Source organism: Danio rerio, chromosome 25 (assembly GCF_052040795.2).
Source record: "Danio rerio strain M-AB ecotype USA chromosome 25, GRCz13ab, whole genome shotgun sequence".
Lineage (NCBI taxonomy): Eukaryota > Metazoa > Chordata > Actinopteri > Cypriniformes > Danionidae > Danio > Danio rerio.
In genome coordinates this window covers 5,842,110-5,866,238 of record NC_141045.1, presented here as the reverse complement: position 1 = coordinate 5,866,238, position 24,129 = coordinate 5,842,110, and the positions used below count along the sequence as shown (strand labels likewise).

Genomic DNA, 24,129 nt, shown 5'->3' with positions numbered 1-24,129 from the left:
AGATATTTGATTCGAGGATCTGCTCTAAGCGTGTATTTTTCATGCAATGTTTGATACCGCACGGCGAATGACGGAAAAAAAACTCCGCATTTCCCGGAAACTTAGATGCACACGGCAGGTAGCGTCCGAAAGCCGCGTGTGTTATTCCGGTCACAAAATGCGGTGCTAACATGTTTGCACTCAATGCAATAGTTAACTTATTTGATACGAACAAACTGAATATACAAAGAGCACTGGTCGCTCACTTACCAAATCTGTAGAGACAGGACAATCACCAGCAACTAGAGCCGCGTCTTTATGAAGAGAAGACTACATCCGGAATCCGGATTTCAGCGTTTGCAGATGAGAACAGCTCTCAGGTAAACAATAATCCCCCTTAGACACGTAAATTATTGTTGTCGAGCGTCGCGTACACTGTAATCCACACGTGATCCAGATAAGCTCTCACAGAGAGAAAATGAAAACGAAACTTAATGGCAGCAAACTGTAAAAGCAACACTTCACGCTTGTTTTGCCAACACAACGTGGCGTCTCTGTGGTGTAAAGACGGTGACACTAATGAATATTAATGAAGTTGCACAATAGAGCGCGCTGATTGGTTTGAACCAAGCCTAACTCATGCATTAATGCATCACACTGTAAGACGTAATAAGGCACACTCTGGCACAGACGCCCAGTCTGCACGCTGGAATACAACGCTATTATGTCATGACCGTGACGCAGCTTCAAAAATTCGTTTCAAACAGGAAGTACGAATTTGCTTGAAATAACGCAAAAACAACCAATTTACACTTTTTTGTGAAATATAGGTGTCCTAATAGTGTTTTTAGCAGTGTGGGACACATATACCACTGTCAACAGCTCAAAAAATGTGTTTTGGTGTTTCGTGACCCTTTAAAGCTCTGATGTTTGCTTACAAAGTGACTTCTGGCCTTGCTCCTTCTTATCTGCTCCTACTTCTGCAGATCTATGTGCCCTCCAGAAACTTGCGTTCTGTGAATGAACATCGCCTCGTGGTTCCATCCCAAAGAGGGAAGAAATCACTTTCCCGAACTCTAGCGCTCAATCTGCCCAGTTGGTGGAATGAACTCCCTAACTGCATCAGAACAGCAGAGTCATTCGCTATTTTCAAGAAACGACTAAAAACTCAATTATTTAGTCTCCACTTCACTTCCTAATCTGCAATTGCCTCTCTGAATATCACACTAACTGTACCAAAAAAAAAATAAATACTAATACTACTAATACTTTCCTTCTTAGACTTTACAGACCTGAAACTTGCCTATAGCACTTATTCATTGTTGCTCTTAGTTGTGTAAATTGCTTCCTTGTCCTCATTTGTAAGTCGCTATGGATAAAAGCGTCTGCTAAATGGCTAAATGTAAATGTAAATGTATAAACGGTCTGACAGGAAAAAAAAATGAGAGTTGACCCTTCAAGTGGTGTAGTGGAGTGGTGAGAGTTCCAGATCAGCATGCAAGGATAGCGAGTTCGAATTTAGGCTAATTCAGTTATTTTTGAATGACTTAAAATCTGTTTGAAATGCTGTTCTTGTATAGTTTTGTTTCAACATTGGTCTGACATCCGAATAAACACTGTGAATAAATATGTCTTGTTCTGGTCATAAAACAGGGTTGTTGCAAGATCAGACACAGTTGTGGCCGAAGTTTAACTAGAATTATTAATATTATTCATTAAATTTTCCATTTCTTGTAATTTATTAACGCTTACCCAAACTAAGGTTACCACTTTTAATAAAAAAAAAAAATAAGGGACGCATACTGCAGGGGTGGCCACATCCCCAATCACAGCTTAAAATATGTTTTCAGGAGAGTGTTAACACTTGGACATTAAAATAAACTGTCTTTTATTGTAATCTGTGTAAACAGATGCAGTCAGTCTTTCTCTTTTACAACTCTGCAGCACTGATATAGCTGATGTCATGTTTAATAGTGTGGTACACTTGAGTTAACTCAGCTGCTGTAACCTAGAGGAGAACACACTGAACCTAATATTAGGTGAAATTGATAACAGATTTTGGCTAAAATATTTGTCATTATTTGCAGTAACATCTATCCAAACATGGAAACAGCACATACATAAACTATCTACAAACATTAGCCAGTAAAGTTTTCATATAGCACATTTATAATTTAAAAATATGGAAAGTTACAGTTTAGTTGATTTTCTTTACACGGGCATATTGCTGTTTATTAATGTATTAAATATAAAACTTCATGTAATAAATTAATGCTTATGTGCCTGACTTAACCTCAACAAACAAATCATAATATTGCATTGGAATAAGATTCACTTGCATTTCAATTACAGAATGTTTACAAATTACAATATTTGACCCAGTGTGTGAAAACCAGGCCAAATCTAATACTGAGATCAAGTTTGATTGTAGCCATTCATTTCACTGTGATTTCATTTGTTGGCATGGTTTTACTCACTAAATAATAAATACACATATTTTTATTTTTTTCACAGACTGTTCTTTATGTAACCCCGCCGGTCCTGCACCACCCAACCCGCTCCGAGCTGGTATCGAACCGACGACCTTCCGTATGGGAGTCGGTTGCTAAAGACCATGGCCTCTAGCATCTGTCACTAGAGCACCTTTAGAGGTCAGAGGAGTGAGGTTTACCTGCACAGCACACACTAGCTGGCCTCCGTTACATTTATTTCATGTAGAAAACAGTAAATTACAAAAAAAAAAAAAAAAAAAAAAAAACTCCAGCTAGATATTCACAGACTGGGTCAATTTCTTTGCATTATTTATCAATTAACCTAAATATTGTTGACAATGATTACACTGTCATTACCATGTCTGCTTCGGGAGAGATTTGGGGTACGAAGAACTGTCTGACTGTGCTTTGATTTTTGTGAGCTCTGTCATTACTCTCTGTCAAGACTTGACAGACTCTGCTTAAAAGAACCGCCCTCCACACCCTTCTGAAAAAAACAGCTTAAATCAGCTTAACCTGGTTGGCTAGGTTTAGCTGGTCAACCAGGCTTGTTTCAGAGGGGTTTTGGCCACTTCCAGGCTGGTTTCCAGCCATTTCCAGCCTGGTCTTAGCTGGTCAGGCTGGAAAATGACCAGCTAAAACCAGCTTGACCAGCCTGGTTTAAACTGGAAATAACTGGTTTTAGCTGGTCATGCTGGGAGAAGACCAGCTAAAACAAGTTATTTCAGTAGGGTGGGCAAACGTCTGCCATACCCACAAGAGCCACAGAGAACGCTCTCTGACTAATCGTGCAGTTTGGTTGATATCAATTTACCTGGGGGGTTTACCTGAAGAAGCATCTACTGTTACTCTCTGTAAAGACTTGACAGACCCGCCCTCCTCACAGGACAAAGACCAATCAAACTAACAATGACGTCAAGTATTACCCAATCAAAAGTAGGAAATGATGCATCTACATAAAATGCGTGTGGGATGATTTGCATATAAGCTGCTTTCCAGGAATGATAAATGACAAAACCTGTCCCGTATATACTGATTAAAAACGGGACATATCCCGTATTTTAAGGGACGGGTGGCAACCCTTCTCCCGGTGTGTACGAACCCACATATCAAATAGAGATTACTTTATTTAAAAGCCGAAAACAGTAAAGAAAGTTTGTGAATTCTTACCTGGCTCATTCAACCCACTCAGAAGACCGCAGTTCATTCTCACGCTGTTTGAGGAACTGACGAGCTTTACCTACTTAAAATGATTTGAACTCAAAATATTGCTTTTAATCTGACTCAAATCTTTACAGAGCGACGTATTTAATGGGTAAACCAGTGTTCTAAAGAGTTTCAGATGAAACTAACATTTAGGCAGGAGATGAGCTTAAGTCGTCGAAACACCTCTGCATCAGAAGACCGTTGTAGCAGTCGATTCTGTTTCCTTCTGCAATTCCAGTTCCCCTTTACGAAGACCGGATAGAAATGTTGGCAATGCTTTGATGTCTTGCAATGCCAAAGTAGCGTAATGTTACTCTTCTAACACTCCTCCCGTTGTTGGATGGCAGAGGGGAGTCGTGGAAGAAAGTGAAACAGAAAGTGAACAGCAGACGGGGGAGGAGGGCTGTTGAGGAGGGAGGGGGATCGGAAACAAGATTTTAAGATTTCAGTTGCCGGATCCGGAGTGTTCCGGGACAAATTAAGCTTTTTTTCCTCCTTTTTTCTTTTTTTCTTATTGCTTGAACAGTAACAGAAAGGCATTAATACTTTTTAGAATTACACAAAAGACTGAGAAAACAATCAAATTGCATACATTCACACTCTTTCCATCCTCGTTAATAATACAACATCTATGAATAAATAACAAAAATGAACAAAAAATAAATGCTACAGAAACTTAAGTAGCAGGGGAGTAGAAGTTCTCAAAATATGAAACCAAAATCCTTTAATGATGAATAATAATATCTTGCTTTTTGGCTTTTCATCTCTCTTAATGTCTTCACATATATCACAAACTCTTCTTTAAACACCACTAGTCTTGGGGGAATTAAAAAAAAATGACATTTATGAATATAGAATTTTAATAATGACATCAATTTATTTATTATATAAGATATCCTTTTATCCTTATGTTTTAGGTCAAACTTAATAATTTCCCATGAGAAGACAAGTCTTATAGATATTTTCTGTTGTATCCAAACTAATACTTCGTCCCAAAATCTTTACCTCTTTACATTGGGAAAACAAGTGTTAGTTGTTTCAATATCTAAATTACAAAGACAAATTACAAAACTGGCCTACATTTGATTCACCAATATTGAATTTTAACCTTAGATATTCTTTAGCGCACTTCTTTACATTTAGTATTAACAGGATATGAAAGAAATCTTTTTCTAATATCATAGATATCTTTTTTATCACAATGAGACAAAATATAAGCTCTCTTAACAGGTCCTGGAAAACAACACTGTGTTAAAAAATCTCAAAAATTAGTTTGAGCATGTTCTATCTGTAAAGTGAACATTTTCTATCTTAAGATCAATTATTTTGGGATTTATCGTTGATTATTTTATTTGTTCCTTTACTAGATAAACCTCACTCTTCTGACCTCTAAAGATACTATAGAAACAGACGCGGCCATGCTCTTTAGCCTCTTTGTTAGAGCAACTGAAGCATGCGAAGACGAAGAGTCACTGGTTCGATCCCAGCTCAGCAGAAGTTGGGTGCAGTAGGGCCGGTGGGTTACATGTGGGGGCTCGTATGGGATGGGAGTAAGGTTTAGAAGGGTGAGCGAAATGAAGGCCAGCTAGCGAAGTGCTATAAAGGTAAAACTCACTCCTTTAACCTCTAAAGGTGCTCTAGCGACAGTCGCTAGAGGCCATGGTCTTTAACCTCCTTGTTAGAGCAACCAACTCCCATGCACACAACCGTCAGTTCGATCCCAGCTCAGACCGGGTTTGGTGCAGTAGGACTTTTGGGTTACATGTGGGGGCTCGTCCGGGATGAGAGTGAAGCTTAGGGGGATGAGTTTAACAGAGGCCCGCAAGCAAAGTGCTATGCAGGTAAACCTAACTCCGCTGACTTCTAAAGGGGCTCTAGCAACAAACACTAGAGGCAGTGCCGTAGCGCAAGATGTGAGGGCCCCCACGCAGGGATTATTGACGGGGCCCCCTTTTGAAGAGGCCCCTTTTGAAGAGGTTACATATATTATTCCCTTATTTTTTAAGTTTATCTAAGTTTATAATACTGTGTACATAGGACTCTTATTTTGAAAAACAACCAGCCACGTCATGTCTTAATGTTTTCTATACGTTTGTAAGCAGACAGAACTGAATGGTCGCACTAGTGTGGAGCAATGGGCTTTAATAAGGAGCGGTTCTCTGCCAGCTTTCTGTTCATAACATGTCAGAACATAAAATGCAGGATATATAGATTATAAATGTTTTCAGCGTGCCTTGAAATGGTCTAAGCTTTGTTTGAATTTGTTAGCTTATTGTATATTGTGAAACTTCCAGCATATGTTTTCGATGAAAGAACAAACACGTGAAGACTTCTGCAATGTGTCATGCCACTCAGCTCTTGCTGAGATTCATCACGATCTGTGTTTGTGTGTTTTTTGGAAAGCAGGCACTGACAAGCTGCCACATCAAAGCAGAGCTCATTAATATTCATGACCATTCCAAATATGGTCAAATTGAGCTTTTATACTAGGAATAGTTCCTCTGGTTATAAGTAAATACATAAAATCCATTTTGGATATTTTTTATAAGTATTCCAACCCACCCACCATGTAGATATCACAGAACAAACTAACATGGCACCTTTAAGAATACCTACAGGAAAAATGAATAGGAAAAATACCTTTCCACTATACTAATATTTTACACATGAAATGCAGGCCAAATCTAAATTAAATATGAAATGTTTGACAATATATACAAAAACACAGCCCTGTCCAATCAAAACCAACTATTCCTGAAGGCCATTTAATTATTCAGACTGTTGTCAAATCCAAGATATTTTAATTTAGTTTAGAAAAACCTCTAAGCCTCACACGATGATTCCAGTTTTAATAGTAACAGGTTTATTAGGTTCAAAGCCCTCCCAAATAAACACATAATAAAAACGGATTACGTGTACCCCACCGATTTGTAAGAAGCCAAACGAGCGCTCGCATTTCTCAGGCAACATTGTTTCCATCCTTCACATCTTTGGTCAATAAAAGCTCATTCACTGGTTTGGTTCTGGGTCAGTCTGACCTGCCTTCATTAAAAGCCCTTTAGTGAATGAAAGACTGGATCTGGAACCAAGACAGAGGTCAACAAAGCCCTGAAAATAACAAGAGTGGAGGAAAAGATGTGTGTTTCGCATTAAAGAGCTAACAGTATTGCACACGGCCCGTTTTTATGTGGGTTTTCTTCAGCCTCCTCTACTTTGGTCTATCATTGTTTCATTGTTCAGCTCTGGACGTGTCTGCTGGACTGCTTTGAGCTTTCAAAAGCACTTCACAAGAAAAATCCTTGGCAACTGGGGATTTTAGCAGGGGGAGAGTATATATTTGGGCTGAAACACCCGCTGATGAAGTTGGGGATGATGGAAGCCTGAGGACGGCAGGTCTGAGCTGTATGTTCAGAAATGATTTAAAGAGGTGAGTGGGTTTGTTATATTATTGCAAAAGATTGTTGATGATCATTTATTAGGCTGAGGTGTGAGTTCTTAGCTCGACAGATGAAAATTAACTAATTTCGTTAATTCACTAATTTAAATTAATGTCATTTGAACTGATGAGGTTGATGGAAGGGATAAAAGTAAAATCTTGCATAAAAATGTGTTGAATACCATACTGGGAGTGGAATGAAGTTTTATGAAGTTTTTACATAATAAAAGCTGTTTGTTTACTTTGTTGTTTCACAAGCAAAATATTTTTTTAAAGTGGAGTATTTAGCATAATCTGAATATTCAGGGTTCAAAATAATAATAATAATAATAATAATAATAATAAATACATAAAGCTTGAACCTTCAGATTAAGTTAATTACTCAATATCTATTTATTATTATTAATTAATATTTATTATAATTAATTTATATTAACTAATGTAATATATATTTATATATTTAACTGATAATAATAATAATTAGTATATTTATCATTATTTTAAATAAGGTTTAATAGTTTAATTGTTTTTAATAATTTTTGGTAAGTGTGTTTTTGTCATTTTCTTTTTTTTCCATTTCTTTAATTTTTCCATTTCAAAAATTTCTCAAATTTTTAAATAAGAATTATTATTTTGCAAGAAAAAAATATGAATATATACAAAATACTGATTTAATATCATTATTTTACAATGTTTATTTATTTAAATGCAATATTTAAACACCTTTTTTAGGATCTGTAGCGTTTTGTTTTATTAATTCTTTCATTTTAGTTACGTTAGTTTTCCAAAGCTAAACTAAAATATTGCCTCTGCAACTATCTAAAATAAAATAGATTCATTAAATAAATTTAGCATTTTATAAAGTAAGTTCAAATTTATTTAGTTTCACTAAAGCCACGTTCAATTTGTTGGTTATAGTTTCAGTAAATTATTCTTACTGAAGTTAAATCAGGAGTTAAATTAGTTACAATGGTGGAAGGCAAAACTGTCAATTAATAACAAAAAAAAAGACAAACTAGATATACTAGAAACCTCCTGGCAGGTGTGTTGAAGCAAGTAGGAGCTAAGCTCAGCAGAACACCGGCAATCCAGGACTGAGTTTGGACACCTCTGCCTTACAGAATCAAAACATCACTTTAATTCATCACGAAAAGCTGTGGAGTGAAAATAAAGCAAAGAAAATTGTTACTTCTGAAAAAGGTACAATTTAAATGTATAGCCAGCGATATTATTAAGTAAATATTTCAACCGAAACACAAAGAGCGGGCAGGACATAGTGTAGCTCCTCCCCTTTTTAAAAAACAGCCAATAATGCTTTGCTCTGCCAGTGAGAGTGATTGAGCCCAAGCACATCAAATTTAAAGCGTGTTGAAGGGGGCGGGGCATGTCAGATATTAGGGAGCATTTGATTGGTCAAGATTTGATGAGAAACTGAAGTATGAGGTGACGTGAATAAAATTAATCCATTAAGGCTGAAGTGACAAACTACAAGCTTACATGTTTATATCAGTTGTATAACTTCCAAAGCAAATTTTGACACTGTTTTGGAGCTCACTAGCTTACAGACATCCTTAAACTAACAATACTGACACTCATTTTAACGGGACTTACAGAGTAGTGCATTATTAGCCAATTATGCTGCAGATTTTCAGCCTCATTTCCATGTATTCTGAGAGGGATTTCTGTGCTTTAAGGTGTGTCTGTATGTGAGGTGATGATGGAGCATGTGGTAAAGGATGCGGTAAACATCGGCGCTGTGGTGCAGGGAACATTACTGCTGCTGACGGGAACCTTAATGCTGATTCTGCTGCACAGAATTTTTGGTGTCAAGAATTGGAGGAATCAATCAGCTCTTCCAGGTGAGGTAAACCCCATTAGATTTACTGGGATCAACCCACCCACTGGTCATAATAGTTGTGATACGTGTTTAGGTCCCGGTTGGTGGTTGGGTCTGGGGCCGGTTCTGAGTTACAGTCGGTTCCTCTGGATGGGCATCGGCACGGCGTGCAACTACTACAATGAGAAATACGGCAGCATCGCTCGAGTTTGGATCAATGGAGAAGAGACTGTTATACTAAGCAAGCAAGTGTAAAAAGTCTAAAAAAAATGTAGCAAATTTAACATCCATTTAATCTATATCTGCCATTAGATACTGATTACTTTCATGAGCAGAAGTCTTGTATTGACTGTAGTCTTGCATACGATGCGCAGCCAAATCTTTTTGGCTCAAGACTTCAGGTTTCATTAACCTCTATTGATTTTTAGACGTTAAAAACAGCTCGTTCTGCTGCTTGATGTTTCAAACTGATATTGTCTTATTATTTTATTCTGCCTTGTTTGTGTAGCCATGAACACCATTGTTTGTAAAGCGAGTAGTTTTACCGCTTTCTGACGTTTATTATTTGTAGTCATTTCTCCCATAGGCAGCTGAATCGGAAGATCTAAAACAATCGTAAAAACGAGCGCACTACCACATTGCAGGATAAAGTAATGTCTTTAGTAGTTATACAAACTAAGGTCAATGCTGCAGTGCAATATAAGTTGCTTAAAATTTAACAAAATAAAATTGAAATCTTGAAAATAATATGCTACTTTAAATTTTTATCAGTAATATTCTATACACGGTGCAAAAACTTGAAAATTTAGGCATGTTAGTGTAATTTAGAGAAATATTTGTTGAAAAAAATCAAGAATGTTTTGTATACAGTTGACCATTTTGTCAAAATTCATCCAAATCGATCTTGAGGAAATGGTGAAAATGGTGTAATATGCATGCCAGGCCCATAGGTGGCGATGTCACTTTGTTAATGAACTCTTTGCACATGCCTACGTAAAGTCTTGTAGTCCACTATTAAAAGGCTGTTTCTAAATATGCACTCTTCAGCGATCTTGCGTCTTAGTATTCTTGTGTAACGTCATCATCAAGCGCAAAAGTTCAGTTCCAAAACTCAAGACCGCGAGAACGGAGGACAAGTGAAAGTTTCCGGATGTGTTCTTGATATCGAGGATGCTTTGATGCAGACTTGAGCACCGAACTCGCTCTAAAAAGTCCCAAAAGTCCTTGTGACTGGAGGTGGGAAGCGCAACATTTTACATAGATTTATTATTAAAGTTCAGAGATTTGACTTATTTATCTCGGGAGTTTCCCTAAATGAGTCGACGAAATTAAACCATAACATGAAATCTTAATAAAGGAATAAACACATTAAAGTTGTTTATTTGCTGAAATTTCTATTAATTGAAGTTTGTTGATCAACAAATTTCGAGAGGATCAATTGCTTATTATTCTTATTGCTTGCGGCTGGTCCCCCATTACTCAATTTGGGATTCACCAATCAGACGATTCCTAAGCCACTATAAATACCCTAAGTTTTATATAACAGCCAACTTCGTTTTGAGGAATCCCACCTTCCACCCCAACTCCTCCTCCTTTCCTAGATGGGTGGCATGGTGGCCCAGTGGTTAGCACTGTTGCCTCGCAGCAAGAACGTTACTGGTTCTAGTACTTACCAAGCCAGTCAACGTTTCTGCAACGTTCCAAAAACATGCAACTTAAGTTAACGGACTAATCCAAATCGGCACTGTAGACATGCTCCTAGTAAGTAGTTATCTCTTAAGAGCAATCACTCTCTGTTCATAAGCTACTATGGCAGGGGAGTTCTCGAGATCTACCTGAGCTAAAACTCCCCTCTCGCCTTGCAAATGGGGGGGGAGCCCCGGGCTCGAGGATCTTATGGGCTCAGGGCTTCTCCAGGGACAGCATGCCAAACAAGCTTTATAATCAATCATCAGCTAAGTGTGAACTCTTGAAAATCAGTTTTATTTGTGTTGTGCAACTATATCTGTAAGGTTTTTGTGCATGTTATGTATATTAAAGGAGGAAAACAATAAATCGTTGTATGAATGCTGTAATGTTTAAATCATTTTCCATTAAAAATGCATGAAGGTCACATGACCATCAGGAGGAACGCAGAGTCTCATTTCCCACAGGACGTGTTCTCTGTTCTCGCGGTCTCTCGAGCTCGTTTTTCCGAGGTGACCTTGCAAGACGGGTCTTCACAAAAACGCAAGTCCGTTCTCTGCGTTCTTGGAATTGAGAAACAGCCATAGTTTTGGTTGTCAAGTACTTGCACATGTGTATAGACTGTAGTGTAGCACACAACCACAAGACGTCACCATTTATAGTTACATTTTGTGGTACACATTACAATCACGGTGTCATTTTTAAAATGTGGACTCTTTTTGAATGCTTGTATTTTCATGCCGTAGGATATTATGCTGTATCTCCAAATCATATAAAATCTGTTGTTTCTAGTTTTAATTTAGGTTTTGCTGAAACACCCACTACAAAAACAATCAAATTTAGAGATACATGACCCTCATTTTCAAGCATATCTGTTTGTCAACTTCATGGATTCCCATTTTACTGAATAAAATTGTTCAATCGACCGTATTAGCAATTAAAATTCATTTCTGATTATGCTCAATTTTTACTGAGTATCATCAATCACACCGAATAGTCAAATGAACTTTAAAAAGGTGCTCACAAGTGCCCTTATGATGCTAAAACCTCATTTGTTTTGTATTGACCTTATGCTGCGATGTGGAACTGTGCTCGTTTTTGTGACTGTTGTAGAACATACGATTCAGTCATCTATGGGAGAAATGACTAGGAATAATAAAGAGCAGAAAACAGCCAAACTACTTGCTCTACCAACAAGTGACAAGTAAAAACATGACAATACAGATAAAGCAGAATATTATAATAAGGAAATCTCAGTTTGCAACATCAAGCAGCAAAACGAGCCATTTGTAACGTCTAAAAATCAATGGAAGTGAATGAGACAGAAAGTCTCAAGCCAAAAAGATTCCATTGGCGGCATCCGTGCATAAAGAATAAGACTAATAGTCTGCAACTCAAAATTATGTCATGAAGTGTTAACAAGGGCACCATAAGTGTAAAAAGTAAAACCTAAAACCGTTTCAGGTCCTCCGCTGTGTACCATGTCCTGAAGAGCAATAATTACACAGGGAGGTTTGCCAGTGCCAAAGGTCTGCAATGCATAGGTATGTTTGAACAAGGCATCATCTTCAACAGCAACATCGCAAAGTGGAAGAAAGTGAGAACATACTTCACTAAAGGTGAGTGTTAATCTCTGGTCTCACATCATTTCACACAGAGAATCATCAGAATTGTGTTGTTTGTGTGTTTGTTCAGCTCTTACAGGTCCAGGTCTCCAGAAGTCAGTAGAGGTGTGTGTGAGCGCCACCAACAGACAGCTTGACGTCCTGCAGGAGTTCACAGACGCCTCAGGACATGTGGATGTGCTCAATCTCCTGCGCTGCATCGTGGTGGACGTCTCCAACAGACTCTTCCTAAGAATCCCTCTCAATGGTCAGCAAACTCCTTAATGGTTCTTTTGGTTCAGAAAGAGTTCCTGTGTTGTTCCCGAGTTCTTTGTAGATCTGACTGGTTCAGGTATTTCCATTGCCAGAAGAAGATCATGTCATGCTGTGAACTTAGGGCCTACTCACACTATGCTATCCGAACCGTGCCCAGGCCTGTTTCCCGGATCGTTTGAGAAGTGGAAGTGCTCTGAATTGGGTTCAGGAACGGTTCACTTGGCCAGCCCTGGCCAGGTTGGAAGAGGTGTGCCAGAGCACAGTTTATTTGGGCTTTGGCGCAGTACACTTGTGTGTGAGTGCAAAGCGTGCCTAAGCCTGAAACTGTAAGCGTTTATTAAAGATGCAAACTCCTCACTGCACCACAGCTGCGCCTTCAGAAAACTTCCTAATTCCTACAGAATGAGGACTTTATGATTGTTTATGAGCGTCAAAAGTGACTGATCAGTTCGGTAAAATATTTGACTGCGTGTCACCGCATTCCAAACGACTAAAGCGATATAACTAAGGAAATCTCTGCTGTGCTGAGAGAAATCTCTTACTAAAAAGCGCATAATCGATGACGCGTTCGCTTTTGTGATTGTTTTAGAACTTCCGATTCAGTTACCTATGGGAGAAATGACTATAATAAACGGCAGAAAACGGTCAAACTACTTGCTCTACAAACAAGTGTTCATGACTATACATCAAAAGAAGAAGAATATAATAAGACAATATCAGTTTGCAACATCAAGCAGCAAAATGAGCTGTTTTTATAGTCTAAAATCCAATGGAAGTGAATGAGACCGGAAGTCTTGAGCCAAAAAGCTTCCAATGGCTGGCCTGCTCGTACGTCAAGAATAAGATCAATAGTCTGCAACTCAAGTCCATAACGCCCAATTACGTCATCAAGTGTTGACAAGGGCACTAAAGTGTAAATAGTAGAACCTAAAACTGTTTCAGATCCTCCGCTGTGTACCATGTCCTGAAGAGCAATAATTACACAGGGAGGTTTGCCAGTGCCAAAGGTCTGCAATGCATCATTTGAGAAGTGGAAGTGCTCTGAATTGGATTCAGGAACGGTTGTAATGTGAGTGCGGGTCATCAGGGGAGACGGGAGGGGGGGACAAGCGTGCTTTGGCCCTATTCAAAGCAACTGTACATAGTGTGAGTACGCCCTTATACACTGATGAGCCAAAATATTATGATGAATCGAATAACGCTGATCACTTCCTATGGATCTAACAGACCATAGAAGTTCAAAAGTAGAATTTATTAAATTAAAGGTTCTTATTTGGACTCTACAGTTCGTCAAAGAACCTTTAGGATCCATTCAATCTTTCCATTGCTTGTAAGAAATGGCTCTAAATGAAAGGATATTTGGGAAACCTTTCTAACACTCTCTTTTATGCTTGTTCAATGCAGAGAAAGAGTTACTAATAAAGATCCACCGGTATTTCAGTACCTGGCAGACGGTTCTCATACAGCCCGATATTTTCTTCAAACTGGACTTTGTGTACAGAAAATACCACCTGGCAGCGTGAGTCCACCACAGACCTGACACTTTACCATAAGATGTGGTAACAGTGAAAGATTTCCATCAACAATTGTTGCACATTTGATAATGTCGACAAATAATTTGGAAGGAAAAACCCTTGCTAAACCTTCCCTACGGCGTATATCCTTTCAAAAACTAATTTTCTTGCAGAAAAGAGCTGCAGGATGAAATGGGAAAGCTTGTGGAGCAAAAGCGACAGGCCATCAATAACACAGAGAAGCTAGATGAAATGGACTTCGCAACAGAGCTGATATTTGCTCAGGTGTGTTAACATATATACATTTTTAAAACACACATACTATTTCCAAATACTTCCAGCAACACAACAGGTCAACTTACCGGATGTTTCTTCAGAACCATGATGAGCTGTCTGTGGACGACGTGAGGCAGTGTGTGCTGGAGATGGTGATCGCTGCTCCAGACACGCTCTCCATCAGTCTGTTCTTCATGCTTCTGCTGCTAAAGCAAAACTCTGCTGTGGAAGAGCAAATCGTACAGGAGATACAGTCTCAGATAGGTACAGTAAACCTTCACAAGGCATCTCGGTATGATGCAGGTCTGAAGCTGCATACTTTGAAGTCTGCTTGAACCAGAACTTACTGAGAGATTCAAGTATGTCGATGTACTGAAACGGAATATTGAGTAGGGGACGGGGGTGACCGTGGGGGGTTAGGGGGTTGCGCATCACACCCTCATAGCAAATCAAAGATAAGAGGGGTGTGGTTAAGGATATTGTAGCTGAGGTGTCAAACTGACATCATCAGATAAGCAGCCAATCCAAACGCAGAAGCAAATGCTTAGACTTTGATTGAAGATTACCAAAACAAGCCAGGTTTTCAGTGAATAACTTGCACAGATTAATTATTCATCTAAAGAATAACATGTGTGCTAGCAAAATTAACATTGTATATTTTGATTTCACATAAACTTTAAGGTATCTTCTTTCTTGATGCCCCAAATTGGCCTACATGGTCAGTCTTAGAGCCAACAGCAAGTCACCCAATCTAGACCAATTGGATCAGCCAATAACTGTGAAGGTCATCTCCCGAAACTGGTTTTAGAAAGGATACTTCAGAAGAATAACGCTACTATTATTTGTCTTTGTTGTCCTCTCAGGCTCGCGAGATGTAGAGTCTGCTGACTTGCAGAAACTGAATGTTCTAGAGCGCTTCATCAAAGAGTCCCTGAGGTACCATCCGGTGGTGGATTTCATCATGAGGCAGTCTCTGGAGGATGACTACATTGATGGCTACCGGGTGGCAAAGGGGACAAACCTAATCCTGAACATTGGACGCATGCATAAGACAGAGTTCTTCAAAAAACCCAACGAATTCAGCTTGGAGAACTTCGAGAACACTGTAAGTCAATGGTCTTAATCTCAATTCCTGGAGGGCCGCTGCATAGTTTAGCTCCAACCACCTCCAACGCACACCTGTCTAACAGTCTCTAGTACTCTTGAACACCTTGATTACTTGGATCAGCTGCGTTTGATCAGGGTTGGAGCAAAACTGTGCAGAGCTGCGGCCCTACAGGAATCCAGTTTGAGACCTATGATGTAGGTACTTTGAGAATCTGAGACCATACAGACCATAATTATTCATATTATTTTACAATCAATACAAGTTCTGTTATACATCTTTCTACAAACAGTATTGATCAGTAAAGTTCAGTCTGAAATTCACCAAAAATACAGTAGTATTACATGGTGGCCTGGGGTAATACCATGTTTTGTATATACAGATCTTATGAATTCAGCTTGGAGAACAAAAGTGAAAGTGACAAATCTGATTTACATTATCCCATAACATAAAAAACCTGAAAATAAAGTTTTTTGTTCGTAATTATGACCCATAAATTGGTGCATTTGTAGATCTCAAACCAATTATTGATTTTCTCCCACAAATATGTAAAAACGTTGTACATTTTTCCAAAAACTGAAAAATCAACACTGATTTGTGAAACTAAAGAAGTATAAAATTTAGGGAAATGCAATCAGACACAAGAAAAAATACAGAAGTAATACAATTTTATGGTCCTCTGATAATACTGGGCAAGTTTGAGGAGTGGGGGGATTCAGTACTATACCCATTTTTAGCCATCTGCCTTAGTAACCCAACTGCTTTCTTTCTTGAAGTAGAACAATGAACAATGTAAGTCAACAGTCTTAAACTCAATTCCTGGAGAGCCGCAGCTCTGCACAGTTTAGCTCCAACTCGCACCTCCCTAATAGTCTTTAGAAGTCTTAAACTCCTTGATTACTTGGATCAGCTGTGTTTGATTAGGATTGGAGAAAAACTCTGCAGCTGCGGCCCTCCAGGAATTGAGTTTAAGACCTATGATGTAAGTATTGTGAGATGTAAGATTGACAAAGACAATACAAACATGTATATAAAGCGTATGCCACTTAAATGTGAAGCACAAATTGGCGCATTCATGTATTCTATTATAATTATTCACATTCTTTTACAATCAAAACTAGTTTTCATGAACAGTATTGATCAGTAAATTCTGAGAAGTCCAACCTGAAATTTAACAAAAATACAGAAGCATTACATGGTAGCCTGGGGTACTACCTTGCTTTGTAAATACAGATCTTATGAATTCAGCTTGGAGACCAAATGTGAAAGTGACAAATCTGATCTAGAGTTCATTCATTTTCTTGTCGGCTTAGTCTCTTTATTAATCCGGGGTCGCCACAGCGGAATGAACCGCCAACTTATCCAGCAAGTTTGTTTTTTTTTTTACGCAGCGGATGGCCTTCCAGCCGCAACCCATCTCTGGGAAACATTCACACACACACACTCATACACTACGGACAATTTAGCCTACCCAATTCAACTGCACCCGGAGGAAACCCACACGAACGCAGGGAGAACATGCAAACTCCACACAGAAACGCCAACTGAGCCGAGGTTCGAACCAGCGACCTTCTTGCTGTGAGGCGACAGCACTACCTACTGCGCCACTGCCTCGCCTGATCTAGAGTTGAAGTCAGAAATATTAGCCTTCCTGAATTATTAGCCCCCGTTTCTTTTTTCCCTCAATTTTTGTTTAAGGGAGAGATTTTTCCAGCATATTTCTAATCATAATAGTTTTAATAACTCATCTCTAGTAACTGATTTCTTTGCCACGGTGACAGTAACATTTAAAGGCTTAACTGGGTTAATTAGGTTAACTACGCATGTTAGGGTAATTAGTCAAGTTATTGTATAACAATGGTTTGTTCTGTAGACGGAAAAAAATAAAGCTTAAAGGGACTAATAATTTTGACCTTAAAATGATGTTTAAAAAATTTAAAACTGCTTTTATTCTAGCTAGAAATCAAACAAATGAGACTTTCTTCAGAAGAAAAAATATCAGACATAATAAATATAATTTATAACATAATAATTCTGACTTCAACTGTACATGATCACATAACATACAAACCTGAAAATAAAGTTTTTTGTTCGTAATTAGGACCCTTAAATTGGTGCATTTGTAGATCGCAAACCAATTATTGACTTTCTCCCACAAATATGTAGCAATGTTGTACATTTTTTCTAAAACTGAAAAATCAACACTGATTTGTGAAACTAGAGAAGTATAGAATTTAGAGAAATGCAATCAGACACTTCCCAAAAAAATACAGAAGTAATACAATTTTATGGTCCTCTGATAATACTGTGCAAACTTGAGAGGTGGGGGATTCACTACTATACCCATTTTTAGCCATCGACCTTGGTAACACAACTGCTTTCTTTCTTGAAGTAGACTTAAACGGCATAATAGTCAATTAATAGTGGATTACTGTAAATGTGCTAGTCTTATCAACTCTGCCTCCTTCTCAGGTTCCCAGTCGTTACTTCCAGCCATTCGGTTGTGGTCCGCGGGCCTGTGTTGGGAAGCACATTGCTATGGTGATGACGAAGGCCATCCTAGTAACCATGTTATCAAGGTTTACAGTTTGTCCTCGTCACGGCTGCACCATCAGCACCATCAGACAGACCAACAACCTCTCCATGCAGCCAGTAGAAGAAGATCCCGACTGCCTGGCCATGCGCTTCATCCCGCGAGCTCAAAACAGCAACGGAGAAACAGCGGACAACCGCACCTCAAAGGAATAAACATTTCAAGGCGCACAGAGTAAATTCCTTGCACTTAACAAAGAGTTAAAGATCAATTGTTTTTCAATATGATGTTCAACTGAACTTACCTTAAACATAAAATTGTACTATTTAGATTTCTTCGACCAAGAGTCGAAATTATTCGCCAATTGATGTTTAGCAAAGCAAGGCATTTGTCACAGTATTTTCTTGTAATATTTTTTCCTCTGGAGAAAGTCTTATTTGTTTTATTTTGGCTAGAATAAAAGCAGCTTTTATTTAATTTTAAACCATTTTAAGGTCAATATTATTAGCCCCCTTAAGCAATATTTGATTCAGATGGTCTACAAAACAAACCACTGTTATACAATGACTTGCTTAGTTACCAAAACTTGCCTAATTAACCTAATTAAGCCTTTAAATGTCACTTTAAGTTGAATAATAGTATCTTAAAAACATCTACAAAAGAGTATGTACTGTCATCATGGCAAAGATAAAACAGTTAAGTCATTAGAAATAAGTTATCAATTAAAACTATAGTTTAGAAATGCGCTGAAAGAAATATTCGTTCCCTTAAACAAAAATTGAGGGAAAGTATACAGGTGGCTAATAATTCTGACTTCAACCAAAGAGCTTAGAATGACCAAGAGGCGACACTCAATAGAACGTTCCATTGCAACAGCAGCGCCCAGCAACAGCCCTGGATTTCGCCATTTTGAAGTGAAAGTGATCGGCCGTCCATTGGATCTCATTACTTTTGTGATGGCAAGCAGCTGCTTTGTTTTTTATGTATCTATTTAAAAAGCATATTAAAGCTGAGATACAACCTGAAAGACGACAATACAACACTTACTATCACAATCATCAGCACTTTTAATAGTTTATTTTACAGACTAATAATATACTGTTATTCTATTGGAGTTTTCATTCCAAAATGGCCGTCCTCTAGTGGCTGTTTCCCAAATTACACTAGAGCGTCGCCTTTTGGTCATTCTAAGCTCTTTGCTTCAACTCTATAATGACATTGAAGATTTTTAAAGATGCACAAACTCAAAAACAAACACAAGCAACTAGTAGGTAGTTAAACGTAGAGGGTTAAAAATGGCAAGAACAACTAAATACTGGGTAATCTGTTCTGTAACGTACTGATCAGTACTACCAAAGTGATTTTTGCTAGTAGACCATGTGGTGATGTCATTACACTCTTGAAAATTTCCTGCATGTTGTCAAACTAATACATAACAAACAAGAGGTAAATCTATCCTAACTTATCGTTAAAACAGCTATTATAATATTATGTATCAATATATGGACCTTTTTATATTATCAGAAGCTGTAGTAATTAAGAAACAGAAAATGTTATTCAGGGTGTCCGTGGGGTCTTAAAAAGTATTAAATGTTGATCAATCAATTTAGAGAAATTTTTAAGGCCCTTAAAAGGTAATAAAAGGTTTTTTTTTTTACAAGGTATTAAATTTTGCATCATTTTTGATTCTACAATGTATAGTTGCATGCTAAAGTTTGCCTGAATTTTATTGGAATGTTAGGCTGCTGTGTAGTTTACGAAATGGATAAAATCCTGCAGTTCTGTAGATGCCACTTAGCGTTTTTATTCAGTATATGGATGTTTTAATTTAGGATTAGTTTGTTGCAATCAGTATTTAGTAAATATACTGTGTATTAAAATGTCGCAAATGTTACCGTGTGAAACCTAAAGTGGCGATGAGGTCTTAACATGTATGGAAAGAGTCGTAAAAAAGGTCTTGAAATGTCTCTTTGATTGCTGTATAAACTGTTAATGTTTACATCCCTCAAAATAGTCTACAGATGTAAAATCTTGCATTTTATGATCTGTAATCTGTATTCAACTACAATGTCAACTGATTTAACTTCCATGATGTGTTATATTTCTGAGATAAACGGCAGGTTAATTGAGAAAACAGACAGTGAAAAATGAAATGAGTGGCTAACAATGAGGGAAGAGGACGTTGCTTTAAAGGTTGGGCAAGTAACTTTTTAAAAAGTTTATGAAGGTGAATAACACCTTCCACAGCCATATCACCCTGCAGCCCAAGACTGGTTACTCATGTAAGCTAAGCAGGGCTGAGCCTGGTCAGTAACTGGATGGGAGACCACATGGGAAAACTAGGTTGCTGTTGGAAGTGGTGTTAGTAAGGCCAGCAGGGGGCGCTAAACCTGCAGTCTGTATGAGTCTTAATGCCCCAGTATAGTGAAGGGGACACCATACTGTCAGTGAGCTCTGTCTTTCGGATAAGATGGTCCTGACTCTCTGTGGTCATGAAAAAAATCCCATGGCACTTCTCGTAAAGCGCAGTGGTGTAATTCTGGTGTCCTGGCCAAACGGAACTAAATATTGTCAGTTTTTATGCGCTACAAAAATAGTTTACAGTAGTTTACTGCTTGGGGTTGATTGTATCATGCATCTTTTATATTTTTTCTAACATTTAATTAGTATCAAAACATGCTCTGATAATGTAAAAGTCTTCTAACAAAACTGTTTAATAATTACATCAGCCAATAAAATGATCTGAAAATAATGCCAAACCCGTCTTTGTTTTTGTTTTGTTTTTTCCAAATAACTAATGAACATACCCACCTGGGGTGCGTTTCCAAAAGTCATCGTTAGCCAACTAAAGTCGCAAGGTCCGTTGTTACAAACATAGTTTGTTGATTTGCCGTTTCCCAATTCCATCAGTCCAACGAACATTCGCCAGCTTCGTTGCAAACTTGTGCGCTTGTAACTACACCTCTAGAGATGTAGTTAGAAACATTTCCTGGCTGTTTTCTATTCTCCGTTATCCGCCCTATGCCCAATTCATTTAGAACATTCTAACATTCAAAGTGGGCATGCTAAAAAATTAAAAGCATTAGGATCATCTCTCTTAGGTGTAATTTGCTTTTAAAGTATTTTTACAGCTCAGTTTTTGCAATCTTCATGTTTAAAGTTGCACTCCCTTCCCAGTGCACTCTGAAAACATTGATGTCATTTTGAACACAGCCGTAGCCCATGACGAAAGCTATAGGTGAACTATTATTTAAAAGGATTTATGTTACTTGAAAAAAAAAAGCATAGCATATGTTAACGCTTGTAATTGATAGTAGGTTATTTATTAAGTGTCTGTGCTGTATATGACATGGGCCTGCTGGTTAGAACATTTCAGCAGTGGTTTGCATGTGAAATTGTAAAAGTAGACTTTAAAAAAAAAGTAAAAATAAACAAACAATATCCTACTTATTAATAATCATTACCATCATCATCATTAATATTATTAATATTATTATTAAAGTATGATTTTTTTTTCATTTTCTAATAAATAATAAATCGTCACCTAAGAATTATAAGGTTCTATCTTACATTTTTGTCAAAATTGAGTTATTGACAGATTCTTATTAAATGAAAACTTATTTACATTATGGGTGTTACGATAACCAGCGATCGCTCTCCGGAGATCGCTGGTTTCCACTATAACCATGGACTACACTTCCGCCTTCTTCTGGACTACATATGCATACATGCTCTCCGGTCACACTCACGCCTGCTCACTCATCTAGACTGATTCCACTCGCATCACCTGAGGACTTTCAGAGACTGATTAGACACCCTTCATAAGCCACTCATTCACTCATCCAGTTGGCCCGAGTCTTGTTTGCTTTCAGTGACATTACAACGCGTTTCTCCTTGTCTTGTTTTCTCCGTGTTTAGACCCTAGCCTTGTTTACCCTTGTTCTCCTGTTTAGCCGCCTGCCTCATGACCTATTGCCTGAATATTGATTACGACTCTGGATTTGCCCGCATATACCTGTTAATACCCGATTTGACCATTGCTTGCTTGACATTGAATAAACCTGCATATTGGATCTTACCTCCAGTTGTGTGTGTCACCCCCGGCGTTACAATGGGATGTTTTTTTAATAAGTTGTTTAGATTTTAAAATGTTTTATTTAAAAAAACAAATGTTAGACACCTGCTGTTTACTATGGAATGCAAAAACTTTAAAATCTCAATATCTCAAATTCATTCAGAACGCAGATACAACCTTATAATTCCAAGATGACGAAATATTAAATTTAATTTCTTAATAAATAGCATCCTTATTTATTTATTTATATTTATGTATTTATTTATGATTTATATATGATATTAGCATACGTGTTAGCTTTTATAAGTGATTTTATATTAATTTAGAATAGAATATGTCATGTTCTCAATAATATTTGTAAAGGAAACGCAGGTCCTATATGTGTCATTTGCATAGATTGCAATTAATATGGTAAACGAGTGCATGTCTTTACCAAGACTAATATTGGATTTTTTTATGTGTGTGTGTGTGCGCGTGTAAAACAATATAATTTGCACAAAGAAATTATGGGATTCTTTTTTAAACAAGTTATTACTCCTCTGCATTTAGAGCATCATTATGGACGTTTAACGTTATACCTAGGCCCACACGCAATCTGCGCGCGCAGAATTCTGCAGATTTTTAGCCCATCATTAATTCTGTTTATTTAATTGAGTAAATGTGGGTAAATCTATATTTATTCAGTGTGATAAAGTCACATTAACTGTCACCGCTGGGAAAGCAGCACTGGCATTCACACACACACATTCTCGTACGCACACGCACATTCTCACGCACACACATACTTGCAAACACACACACACACAGACGCGCTGACACGCAGACATACTCACAAACACACTTACCTCATTCATTCATCATAATGTTCCTCCCTGCCGTTGCCGTTATCGGAGGAGCGGGTGCACACGCGATCTCGATAGCAAATGGTCATATTTCCATAAATCCACTCCCCGCAATTCATAAGTCATCCATAGGCATTTCATACACCTCCACTTCACCTGTTGTGTTGTCTTCTCTGTTTGGTGTTTGTCTGTGTGGGCGTAGTCAGGCTTCCGGTCGCGATCGGTCAAACCGAGCACATCGGAAGTGCTGGTTTAAGAATGATTGGGATTGTGTGCGCATGCGCACTGCGATCGGAAGCTGACGAAACCATTATGTCTGTTAAATAGGTGTTTTGTGTTCATGAAGTGTGTATTATGTGTTTATTTATATTAAGAAAATGTATGTTTTGTTGTTAATTATATATTAAGGATTTTTTATTTTTGTGTTTAATGTGAAGTGTGGCTTGAATGTCAAGTTATTTAATGTTTGTGTATTTGTACGTTTTAATACTTACCTGTTGAATGGTTTAGCCCACAAACGGGCGGGAGTTTGGGCTAGATAAGCCAGAGCCCAACTTTCTCACAACACTTGTTAACCAAGTCGATGCAAGAGTGCAACTGTGGTGCCTCAAGCAAGTATATTGTATATTGTGGATACCTGATATTATCGTTATTATTATTATTGTAGATATAATTGGAGTATATTTTTGCAGATTTTATTTTCCTGTTTGTTGTTTCTTTGGTACTTTTTATTACTATTTTTTTGTTAGCACTTGTATATATCTTCACTGTGGATAAACTTTTTTTTGGCACTGTAAATAAATATCACCTTGCACGACAGTGCTTTGCGAGTAAGCCATCATTTTTTTTTACGAACTCACATTTCTTCCCCCTTGAAGATGAGTTGGTGGGCTCGTTTTCATCACATTCAGTTTTAAAATTAGTAATATTACTGACTAATATGAAAATGGTTATCTGATTTATGTTCAATGCAGTTTGTAAACTAATATTTTCTGTCTTTTAGTAGATATAATATATGAGAGACTTGCCAAATAAAGTGATTTTAATTGGATTTGCATTTTAAACATTAAATAAAAGTAATAAAAATTAAATATATTATTTTTTAATTCACATACTAACGTTTTAGTTATGATGCTCCCAAAATAATTCCACTGAAATCTGCAGATTATTATACTAGTTACACCTAACGTGGTTCAAACGATGGATATGCGACAGGGAAACTACGATTTTGGGAAACATTCATCACTACATTGTTTCCAAATGATGCA

The 24,129-nt window shown here is 37.7% G+C and overlaps 2 protein-coding genes and 1 long non-coding RNA gene across 14 annotated transcripts in view; 1 reads left to right on the top strand and 2 right to left on the bottom strand.

Moving 5' to 3' along the window:
- Window positions 1-14,530, bottom strand: part of si:ch1073-340j19.1 — a 34,427-nt gene extending 19,897 nt beyond the window's left edge. For 6 of the 9 annotated variants that reach the window (XR_015525938.1, XR_015525939.1, XM_087311422.1 and 3 more), the window contains exon 1: window positions 3,642-3,907. Coding sequence is in view for 4 of the 9 variants with exons in the window: in XM_087311422.1 (XP_087167548.1) it covers window positions 3,642-3,678 (37 nt within the window). In the remaining 5 variants the exon portion in view is untranslated. Of the gene's footprint in view, window positions 1-3,641; window positions 3,908-14,392 lie in introns of those variants that run through there. The other 3 variants (XM_087311426.1, XM_087311427.1, XM_087311428.1) reach the window with 2 other exon arrangements.
- cyp19a1b (cytochrome P450, family 19, subfamily A, polypeptide 1b) lies at window positions 7,035-20,703 on the top strand. 4 transcript variants are annotated; one of them, XR_015525841.1, is made up of 11 exons: window positions 7,037-7,104; window positions 8,808-8,972; window positions 9,045-9,195; window positions 12,101-12,255; window positions 12,332-12,508; window positions 13,921-14,035; window positions 14,204-14,315; window positions 14,408-14,570; window positions 15,170-15,411; window positions 17,884-18,438; window positions 19,137-20,703. XR_015525841.1 is itself a non-coding variant. In NM_131642.2 (10 exons), exons 2-10 carry the CDS (start codon window positions 8,828-8,830, stop codon window positions 18,157-18,159), a joined length of 1,536 nt encoding a protein of 511 aa, NP_571717.2. In that variant the 5' UTR covers window positions 7,035-7,104; window positions 8,808-8,827; the 3' UTR covers window positions 18,160-20,703. The 4 variants fall into 4 exon arrangements, 2 of the variants coding, with proteins under 2 accessions (NP_571717.2, XP_087167233.1); XR_015525840.1 differs by having other exon boundaries at window positions 9,045-9,201; NM_131642.2 differs by having other exon boundaries at window positions 7,035-7,104; window positions 17,884-20,703.
- On the bottom strand, window positions 15,632-23,059 carry LOC141380869 (uncharacterized). Its single transcript, XR_015526106.1, has 3 exons — window positions 22,865-23,059; window positions 16,387-18,146; window positions 15,632-16,230 (listed from the first exon to the last, which is right to left on the bottom strand). It is a non-coding gene; the product is annotated as an uncharacterized LOC141380869 (long non-coding RNA).
- Window positions 23,060-24,129: the final 1,070 nt, after the last annotated feature.

Coding starts and splice junctions, on each gene's coding strand:
- cyp19a1b (XM_087311107.1), top strand. CDS start 8,828: ATGATGGAGCATGTGGTAAAGGATGCGGTAAACATCGGCGCTGTGGTG. Junction 9,202..12,100: donor GTTATACTAAGCAAGCAAGT/GTAAAAAGTCTA, acceptor AAACCGTTTCAG/GTCCTCCGCTGTGTACCATG. Junction 12,256..12,331: donor GAGAACATACTTCACTAAAG/GTGAGTGTTAAT, acceptor GTGTTTGTTCAG/CTCTTACAGGTCCAGGTCTC.